This window comes from Crocodylus porosus, unplaced genomic scaffold (genome assembly GCF_001723895.1).
Source record: "Crocodylus porosus isolate Cpor-Errol unplaced genomic scaffold, CroPor_comp1, whole genome shotgun sequence".
NCBI classification, from domain to species: Eukaryota; Metazoa; Chordata; order Crocodylia; family Crocodylidae; genus Crocodylus; species Crocodylus porosus.
Window position 1 is genome coordinate 188,525,550 of NW_017728886.1, and position 11,175 is coordinate 188,536,724.

Below are 11,175 nucleotides of genomic sequence, written 5' to 3' on the forward strand. Positions count from 1 at the left end.
GTTGATCTGTACCGGTCCAGTTGGTTTGGTGCGTACAGTCCGGAAATGAGACTCTCCTCTTCTCTGGGGTCCCTGGGTTCTGAGGGCTCCTCCACCCCTACACCCTCGCCTGATCCACCGGGTAGGACCATCCGACTGGATCGGTCATCCGCTTATGATGCTTCAGGATAGCACCAAAATAAAGCAGTGAAGTCAACGGAAAGAAAATCACGGCTGAGGGCACCTAGGGTATACCGCCGGCTTCAAATCTCAACCACCGGCCCCAGTGCTACCTCATCTGCTGAAGGGTGGGGAAATCACCCCGTTTACTCCGCGACGGGCTGCTTCGCCCCCACATCACCCGAAGATAAAAGAAAAAATGTACCGGCGACTCCTTCGTCCCCGGCGTCCACCCCGTTGCCGTTTGCTACGGCTCCAGCCTGTACAGGGTCCCTGCTGCTCCCCGCAGCGTTTAGCCCTCTTCGGCCTTGCTGGGTCCACTTCCCTGGGTTTTGAGTCCTGCTGGGGAGCCCTGCTTACCCCAGAAGGTCCGACTGCACCTCCAAACGGCTCGGATCTGCTGGAGAGCACTCCCGCCGGTGTCGGCTCTGGCACCTGCTGCTTCCAGATCCACCGCCCGCCATAAACCGCGGCGCGCAAGCCTTGCCGGGTCACGTTGGCTCGGGGCTCCCCCGAGCCCGGCGCCTTCTTCACCCCCTTACACTGGTGTATAATAAACAATGGCACAGATATGTACAACATACCAAATTTACTTTTATAGCATGTATACTTTTGTGCTTCACAACTAAGTATCTAGTATATTTGCACCTGGTAACAATACACTTAGGTAGGTTTGTTCAGTGACTGGATCTGTCCTGCCGTTGGATTTGAGGAAATCCATCTCCCATGCTATGAGAGAAAGAGAATGCATTCTCCAAGAACTGTATGCAGGTACTACTGCTAGACAGATTATGGTATTAAATTGAAACCCAGAGTCTATCTTGAGAGGCAACCCAAGCTAACTCTTATGTTTTTCATAACTTGTGATGTCTTGGATCATTTTATTGAGTCATTATTTAAGTAACAGTTTCTTTTCCTCTAATATCTCTTCTGAGATCTGGGCAGAATAGTCAAGGCAAAAGGCTAGTGCAGTGAATCTCGACCAGGATGCCATGGCAACCCAAAATCCCGTAAGACCCTTTCAGGGGTGCCACAGCACAGGCACCGGTCCTACAACCAGGTCCAGTGCCCCCGCACCTCATGCACAGCCAGACTGGGAAGGGCTGCGGCACACACATGCGCTCCTGTCCGCATTGAAGTTATCTGATAAATCTAAAGCAGGCAGAAGTACCCACTCCTGCTCCAGCCCTTCCCAACCCAGTCCCCCAGTACTTCTCCTGGAAACAGAGGCACATGGGACAGCTCCACCTGCCCTGTGTGCCTGTTTCCAGGAGATGTTGTGCAGCCTGCATTAGTCTTAGTAGACAACCCTAATGATACCCAGAGCATGCACATGTGTTGTAGCCCTTCTTGGTTCAGCTTTGCACAAGGTATGTTGGGCACTTTAACATGGTGGTAGCTATGGCAGCATCCCAGCTGAGCATCACTTAGGTAAACTGAGGCAGCACAACAGTGGTTCCCAACTGGGGTGCTGCCAAATTCAAGAGAGCTGTGGAAACATGCCCCGACTCTAAAAATGTAGTGAATCACTTGGCAAGTGGAAGGACATCTCTCTGGGATATGTCTTATGGTTCAGTTAGTTTCTCTTATCCCTCTTCACATCAGATAGTTGTCTTATACCTCACCTTGAGAGCCAATGGTGTGTCAATACAAGAACAGGATGACTTGGTAGGGAGGTAGACAAGCTTTGGGCATTGCATATTCTTTAGCTAATGCAGTAATTCTCAAATGGTGCTGCAGCACCCTGGGGTACCCTGAAATCTTTTTAAGGGTGCCATAGGATGCCATGCAATACTAGGTGTGCGAACATCTACACGATTCACAAAATAAATCCAGAGATTTCAAAGAGCAATCCATGGTTTGAAAAACACTCTTAACCACTGTGGTCTTTGAGTTGTTTGCAACGGAAAAATTACTCTATTATTTGTCATAGTCAAGAAACCAGTGAAAGCTACAAGCTGACATTTTCTGAGTGGTATCTTGAGTCTAACAAAGTTTAGAATCACTGATCTAATGCCTACTGGCAGGGCTCAGGCAGATGAAAGCAGCAGCTGAGGCAGTTTTCTCATTGCCATGGCAAACCCAGGTCAGTTAACGTAAATTCATTTAACACACAACTTGAAGTTACTAATGTGGATGTGTACATGCCCTGGTAGATTTGCTATCTTTCACTCCAATAAGTTTTGTATTGTTTTCCCTTTAGCAATACAAAGATCCTGTAAATAACACTGCAGTGGTCTGTTCTGTATCCACAGGCTCTCTACAGCACAGGACAGAGCACAGCACAGATGAGTACCCTTTGGCTCCCTCTTAAATCTGAGGTGGTGGGGAAGGGCAGACAGAGCTGGAGCTCTAAACTGCTGGAGCAGTTACTGAAGGATGGGCTGAAGCACTGTGGGACAACTGAATCAGTGCAGCTGGAAAACATATGCTTCTCTACACAAGGACTGAGTGATTCACACTTAACAGGAGCACATAGAATCAGTTAGTCACAGGACTTGATCACAGCGGGTGCAATCATAACAGTGCTATGAATGTATGTAAAATAGCCGGAGCACTTTTATATGAAGGTATGAAGTATGCTACAGACATGTAGGAGCTCATAGAAGTGCTTGGACTGCAAGGATTTGTAAGTAGAGGCAGAGCTATAGTGCAAAAAAGACTGGGATCAAATCTTGTTCTCACTGAAGTCCACAACAAAGGCCCTATTTGGTTTAATACTAGGGCCCTATAGCACTGTGAATCCATAACAAAGGCTAAAGATAATTTCAATAAACCATTCTCAAAAACAGATTTGCTTTAGTACTAGTGTGGATAAACCACTGCCAAACCACTTTTGATACAGAACTCTTAGCTTTTCCTTTGCTTTTCTTTTGTTCGGAGGAGCCGCAGGATGCGTTCATTTTTTGTTAGTTCGGCTGGCAGTTCATTTGCCTGAAACAAGAACCACCATGGTTAGAAGTGGGGAGGGAAGTGTATCCAGAACAGAGTTTAAAAGCATTAGCGTTCTAGAGAAACGGCTGTTAGGCTTAGGCCAATAAAGAAGCATTTGTATTTACATGTAGGCTGTGTTCCAGCTATCATGAGTTAAGATAAATCCGTAGGCTGAATTCAAAGTAATAGTAATTGTGATTCAATCAAACACACATGCAAATACACACACACTTCTGCCCTTTGGATACTGACTACTCCCTTATCTAATCCAGGTTCCACTGGCTAGTGTGTAGTGTGAACAGAGCCGTGGTCCTTGCGAATTGCTCATAAAGGAGTTTCAGCTTGCAGACCTTCTTCAACCTTAGACCTGACCCTTCCCTCACACACACTGCAGTTTCATTCTGAATATCCCTAAAGTGCACTCAGCCTTACTCTGCCATGCCCTCATAGGGCTAATAAAACATGAGCTACTGTCTTGAGTTGTTAACTCTGCTGCCACCTAGTGAAATGCATATAAATAGTATAGATGGATCTATATTATAGTATAAATCTATCTGTATCTTATTTTGATATGGACAGAATCATAAAATTCCTTCTGAACTGTAAACCAGGCGATTACTTTAAAAAGATTTTATGTGAATATTCACTCAATTAAAACTTAAAGTTTGCAGCATCTGTGCTTGCATCGCATTTCTTCTGCACAGCAACAAATACATATTGGTGGGAACTTTCATAAAAAACAGCCTATTTGCAGCAATTACTAGAGGATATTCAGAAAGCATTGCTGAATGACTGGATAAACAAAATATTTGCATCACATTCTGATTCTGAAACTTTCATTCACTTAATCACGGAACAAAAAAAATAGTATGACTGAATCATCAATAACCAACCCAGCTTGATATCAATTATTTGCAATAAACAGCTCATGGACTAACTACAAAGGAAAATACCTTTGCAGAAGTTTTTCAGTATACAACTGCCAATACATAATGGAATCAAGGAAATAAACTAATTTGCAAACAGTTGCAAACATGGAAAAAAATGGAATTAATGTAAGATATAAGAAGATTTATGATAAAGTATGGGAATCATTTACTTAGCTCTGACCAACATATTAATAAACAGGCACTCAGGAAGCAGAATCCTTTCAAGAGCCCTGGCTTGTGAAGTCTGAAAGTGACAGGATGAGTTTAATTTTAAGCTATTATTTCAGTTACAGATGAGCCTCCTCCAAAACCCCAGAGGCAAATATTTCTGTGCTTCAAAGCCTTCTGAATCCTATCAAAACTCCTGTTCCTCAGGCCCAATTTTGTTACATATTTGATAGATAATGGTCCTATGTGGCATTCTTATAATTAGTATTTAGACACCAAAGATTGAATGGCCAGGGAGACTGGCTTCTTCAGCTCAGGTGTTGAGACACACTGGAAGGACAACGTGCAAAAAACATGGACTGCCACCACCCTACCTTGTTGAAATCTTCTTTGTAATGACTACATTTATTTGCAATGTTTAGTTTTGTCATCTGAGACTTTTAACACACTCTGTACAATGCATCAAAACATACCTTATTTCTAACGTTAGGATCTGCTCCTGCTTCCAAAAGCAATGCTACTGCTCTAGCACTGCCACCCAGAACTGCTGCATGGAGAGCAGTAGTCCCATTCTAGAACATACAAATAAATATCCACACATTTGTACAGTGTATGTAGGGGAGAAAACAGCAGTAAAGAACAGATCCATGTATGAGGAAGAGAAATAACACAATAGCTCTTAGGTTATCAAAAACATGGGGGCTGATAACTATTACAGCACAATGGATCTATGAAGTACTATAAATGTCATTTTAGGGCCTTAATATACACAGAAGCCAGGCTCACACTAGCAAGGAAATTAGTAGTCTTTTTAAAATTACAGTTTTAGCAGAATAGAAGTATGTGAAAGAACCTGCAGTTGACCCAAAGATCAGCTTCAGCTGGGCAGGATTCAGCCATCAGTGAGCAAAATGGCATCACAACAGATAAAGTAAAGCCAAACTGACTATGCCTTTTTCCCTTTCCCTGGTGATTAATATAAATGCTCTGGAAAAATATAGACATGCTGGATAGTTGGGGCCATATGCTTCTCTGCTGCCTTCCCTCCCCCCCCCCACTCACAGAATGAAAGTTCAAATAACTGTGGGTGCAATTTCACACTTGTAATTAAAAATTAAGTGACTGCCACTCCATCTATCTAAGAATTATGTTTCCACAGCACAACAAATGAGCCAGCTGAGGAAAAACTGGGAGCAGCACAATGATCCACACCTGAGCTAGTTTACCCTGCTGAGAAGGATGCTCAATACTCCTCAGCTTCAATATATCCTAGATCATCACATGGATGTGCCTATACTGCTTCTAGTGTTCAGGCTGGCATTAAACAAGCTAATTCATCTGAGTAACCCGAGCAATTCTACATAGCACTACATAGTGCCAAATAAACACACTTTGAGTAACAGGTTATATTTGCTGATCAAGCACTAAGAGATCCAAGTCATGTTAGTTACACCCACAACAGTGGAGGCTAAAAAACTGTACTAGTTATGTCTGCGCATTGAACTTACGAGCACACAAAAGAAGCTTATATACAATCCAATATAATCTTCAAAGCTTTTATATTCACTCAAGGAGAATCAAGATCAAATCTGGAATTAGAATTCTGTTTTGCTATGGTGAAGGCTGAATTCTGCCCTTGGTGACATCAGTGCAATTGAGGGCAGGATTTAGCACCAAAAGTGCAATATAAAGATCAATCCATTTATTTTCAAAATGAAGTAAGATGACAGAAAACAAAACTGAATTCTAATTGCAGCCTAGATTACCTCCTCTCCCTAAAGCTCAGTACCTTGGGTTGTTTGGGGTTTTTTTTAATGTTTTGTTCATATATAAACAATACCAAAATATAAAGCATAGACTTCATTTCTTTCTCTCTCACTCTCCCAGAGCCTGAATCCTATATTATCTTTCACTTGTGAGCCATAGCAATCTATGGAAAATGATGTAAATCAATATCACATCAGGGCACTGCTTCTGTACTGATGTCAATGACAACTCCAGTGGAGAGTCTGGTCTTTGCCTCCCCAAGTCCATATACTATTAATTTACATACTTCACATACTTACCTTCAAGAGGCCAAGTGTAGGAGAGAATTTGAGTAGCTCCTCTATAACATCATTATACCCTTTGTTAGCAGCTTTAAGTAAAGCAGTTGTACCATCCTTTGATTGAGAAAAAAGAGTTCAGTTATTTTGACAGCTTTTCATATGCTCAAAATGGGGGAAAGATTGATTTGTCCTCAGTTCATGCTGTGATCCATTTACAGCACTGGGTCTATTGCCATCTATTCCAGGGATTCCTGGGACGAAGGTCTGCAGGAGTCCTTGATTGGGGAGGATTTGGAGAGAACAAGGTGGAGGGATGGGTAAATATGGGGGCAATGTGAATCCTGTTTTCTCTCCCCCTCTTCAACTATATTGGGAATTTGTATGAACTTGGCCTTTCCATCTACTTCTATTCCCCTGAAAAGGTAGCCCTAGAAACATAAAGAAAAGGACAGCCACTGGCATCACTTGAACTGCACTGCTTGACAAACAGAAGGGAGTCCAGGGGGAACATATGATCAGTGCAGAGGTAAAGGGCCTCCATGCGGATGGTCTTGCAACCCCAGTATATCCTTGAAGGTTTAAGATCCTTCTCCCAGGTACACCAAAGATTTTGTGTGTAACCTTGAATAAGTTGCAATGGCTCTCTGCCTCCATTTTCCCAAGAGCTACTCACATTCCGTGTGGCATCTCGATCAGCTCCCCGGAGCAGCATTACCCTCACCACCTCGCTGTGACCCATTTGTGATGCTATCCACAATGGAGCTGTCCCATCCTTCAAGCAAAACAAGACTGATAATAGGCTTTGTTGCTGACATACTATTTTCTGGCATCTTACAGTTAGGTTCTGACTGGTAGAAGGGGTCAAATTACATTCTAATAGCATCCTTCTGCCATAACAGCTAGACATAGCTTCAATTTCAGTTGCACATGGAATGGCTGAGTGTATTAGCTATAAATCTCCTATTGTTATGTAATGGAAGCATCACATGTAATTTCCCAAGAATAAGCAACCTGAAAAATTTACTCTGCATGTATACAAATGTATTTTCCTTGATATTTTTAAGTCCCTCACCAACTGCATCTCAAATACACAAGAAAGTTTGAAAGTTAGAGTGGGAAGTTATTCTCTGCAGCCAGAATTTTAGACTGTGAGCAACTGGAAGTGGCAAGGGATAAAGAAAAAACTCAGAGCACCCCTTTCAAACACATACATAGTTCTAAGGAACTATTCAGTAGGTGACTCTGAGACAAGGTGACAGAAAAATGTTCGAACTTGAATGCCTAAAGCCAGGCAATGAGGTACCCAACTTTAGGTGGCATTAAGTACTCATACGTTCTGTTAACTCAACCCTTCTGGAAAAGATTTTTCTCAGAATGTAACATCAGACATCTAAGTTTAAAATTTTCCATAACTACTTACATTTTGAAACAGAAAACCTCTGGAAATAAACTTCACATTCCAAATGAATTTAAGTTTTATGATTTTTTTTCCCCATCCACATATACACTAGTCTCGGGAACTATTCCGGGAAGCTGGAATATGATCAGTAGCCTTTGGAAGAGGGGGCTGAAGCAGCAGCAGATACAGATATTGCTTAATTGAATCAGGATTATTTTTTTTCTGTCTTTTTCTTTATAGATTAAACCAGAGGTCAACAGCTTTTCACCAGCGCAGGCCAAAGCTTACAACAAGGCCATGACTGCAAGCCAGGAATCTCTGTCTTCCCCCCTCACACTAGCTAGATGCCAGATTCCCAGCCTCCCTGCAACCAGGGTAAGCTCAGACACTGCAGACCAGCATGCTCCAAGCAGAAAGGAGTGCTACAGAGAGGTGGCACAATGCAGCTCCAAGAGAACATTTCCCTCTGCCAAATCAGATCCCCTCTTGCAGGTTAGATCCAGACCTTGGGCTGTAGTTTGCTGGCCCCTGAATTAAACTGATTGATCTTTGACATGCATTTTACTGCAGGACTCCCTTGCTCATGCAGAGCTCTTATGGATCTCAAAAGCCACATACAAGAGTTTGCCTGTCTATGTCTTACCTAGGGTGGCCATCATAGAGGACATTCTGCTTTTCTCCTACTCTGTCCTCTATTGATACGAAACCCGACACCTTTATGTCCTCTATTTTTCTCTTGAAGAAAAATAGGGGACATAAAGGCATCAGGTTTTGTATCAATAGGGGGCAGAGGACAACCAGACTGTCCTCTATGATGGCCACCCTAGTCTTACTGCAACTCTGGCAAATTAAGTTGGATTGACATACTATTTCCTCCAGTGCTTATCAGTTTCTCTAGCTATTCTATGCATCGGTGTATCTTGTAGACTTTGTAGAACAAAGCATAACAAAATTGAACTGGGATTTTCAGATGAGATACGAGTGGTATTTACATCCCTAATTCCCTTAGGCACCCAAGAAACCAGCTAAAGTGAAAGTTTGCAATACAAAAACATTATTTTTTTCAATTAAAACTTTTCATCCGGACATAATATCATGAAGATTATTCTTCTCATCCATGCCAAGAACCCGCTTGACTACAGATAAAATTATCAAGATCCTATGATTACTGGTGCAGTACTTTGCTTTCTATATATTAATTGTTCACCACTCTTGGAAGAAAGACCTATGCATCCCTTCTTTGGTGGTTTCTGGGCTTCACATTTCTGCTTTCTGGATGCACAAAAAGAGCAAAGACACATCCTGAGATCATGACTCCAAATCAAAGTCCAGTATACAGTAAAGAAAAAGATCTTTTCCAATCATTGCATAATTTCTGTATGCAGTAATCAGTGTTTTCCTGATACCACTGTCTTCCCACATTCAAGTACCCACCCTGTTTATGCAATGAATTTTCTTCGCAATTTAAAAATAAAATTCAAAGCCTCCCCTGTATGATTAAAACTATGACTGAAGTGCACAAGAGTGATAGCAAAGGTTGTCACTCTCCAGTGTCCCGTGATATCCCCCTCATTAAATTGAGTGTTTGATGACAGTCTAAACAACCTCCAACAGAGGGAGCTAAGACATAACATCAGAGCCATGAGATGGGTGGTATAAGTTTGAAAAGATCCTTTCCATAAGGGTGAGGAATTCTACATAGAGAACATTTACTGCATACTCTAGATGGAATTCTGTTTCCCTTTGTGCATCTAAAAGGAAGTTTTTTAGTGACGCAAATGACATTTTTGGTACTTATGTATAAGGTGGCAGTTCTACTTCCCTTCAGTGTGGACATGTAAGTGCGCACATGTCAACTGAGTAAGATATGAACTAGCTGGACAGCTACATGACTACATAAAGACAACCATTATGAACACTTACCTGTGTCTAAGGCCCCTCTATGCATTACATTTATGCCATAATTAACATGTTAATCATGGCATGAATGGCAAGGATGTTACGTTGGCACCCAATTTAAGACACCATAAAGTGGCAAACTAGCCATAAAAATGTTCTACAAATAATGATTTCTCAGCATAGGACTTCTACCACCATACCACAGGTCAGGCACTGTCCTTAATCCTTTCTTATGAGGCTGGGCCTCTGGGCAACCAAAGAAGGGACCTATGTAGGCTAGAGGGTTTATGGTTCAGTAAGATGGATGTGGTCCTCACTCTTGCTGGAACAAAAACATTCCACACAGTATGGGTCTCAATCCATTTTATCCAATGATTAATATATTTTTACTTTCAATGACTACTGTATTTTTCCTATCTCTATACCAAGCAGAACTTTATATTTCGAATACTGGTAAATACAGTTTTAAAGACATTACATATTTCAAACTTTATTTTCTTATTTGATTGCAAGTAAATAAAACTATATCTGACTATATCAGATCATTCCATATCCTATCATTTTCTTATAAACTAAATTTATGCTGCCCTTTATCTTACCCATAGTTAAGGAGACTGCTTTGTGTCTCTGGGCTTTATAATATCCCACAATGTTTTGGTTTTTTTTCATTCTTAGAAAAAGTCAAATAAGGTAGCAGCCATAATATCCCTGAACCAATTAAGTAGCTCCAGGGGCGCAGAACTGGCATAATTAGACTTATAAGAGTTAGATCCTCGGCTGGTGAGAGGTGGCATTAATGGAGATCTGCCAGTCTAGATCAGATGAGCTTCTAGATCTTTACGTTTTAATATTTTGCTTTCTTGACCCAAAAGTGAAATGTCTGTCATTTTTATTTGTTTTCATGTAGCAGTAGGGACAGGGCTGCTGAAGCTCCCTGAAGCAGCACAGATGTGGGTTGCTGGGGCAACCAGGCTGGTCACATGACCAAAAGGGTCAGGCCCTTATAAACAGCTAGGCCAAAGCCTAGCTAGCAGTTCCTGTCTGGCAGATTGAGGTGCAGGAGTGGCGCACCATCCAAGGGGTTGCGCCATGGCGAGGGTTGAGAGGACCTTGATTAGAAGGCCTTGTAAGACAGCCAGGTGGGCCTAGAGTAGACGCTTTAGCCAGGAGGCTTATTGTTATGTTATGGCCGGCAGGCTTATGGTTTAGTTTGGGTTACTGTTACACCGGAGGACCGGGTGTGAGGAGGCCTCATGGGAGCTCCCCAACAATCTAGGGGTTCCTGGTGCCCAGCAGAGCACAGCTAGCAGTGCTGGGCGGGCACAGTGGTTTGCGCCAGTGGCGCGTGTGTTGTGGGGTGTTGACCCCTGCCCTGTGGGGTGAGATGAGAGAGAAGCCCTAGTAGGGCAAGGGACCGAGACGGTGGTCCTGGGGGCCAGGCATAGCTGTGGCCACCTGAGCCCCAATCAGGTGTAGGACTAAGAGAGAGTCCCGGAGGGCTCCATAGTGCTGGGGACTCTAGTGCCGCAGTGGGCATGGAGAGCAAGTGCCATAGAGGCGCTCGATGTATAGGGGCTGAGGCCCCAGCCTGAGAGGGCGTGCAGCGCAGGAAGTGCGAGAGGCACGGCACAGGCCCCAG

General features: G+C 42.9%; 1 protein-coding gene across 2 annotated transcripts in view; it reads right to left on the reverse strand.

Moving 5' to 3' along the window:
* Window positions 1-2,441: 2,441 nt before the first annotated feature.
* ANKRD29 (ankyrin repeat domain 29) overlaps window positions 2,442-11,175 on the reverse strand; it is a 41,279-nt gene continuing 32,545 nt past the window's right edge. For both annotated transcript variants that reach the window (XM_019547054.1, XM_019547051.1), the window contains 4 exons: window positions 6,912-7,010; window positions 6,257-6,352; window positions 4,664-4,762; window positions 2,442-3,093 (listed from right to left, as the gene is read on the reverse strand). In XM_019547054.1, coding sequence (XP_019402599.1) covers window positions 3,010-3,093; window positions 4,664-4,762; window positions 6,257-6,352; window positions 6,912-7,010 — 378 coding nt within the window. In that variant the 3' untranslated portion in view covers window positions 2,442-3,009. The remainder of the gene's footprint in view (window positions 3,094-4,663; window positions 4,763-6,256; window positions 6,353-6,911; window positions 7,011-11,175) is intronic.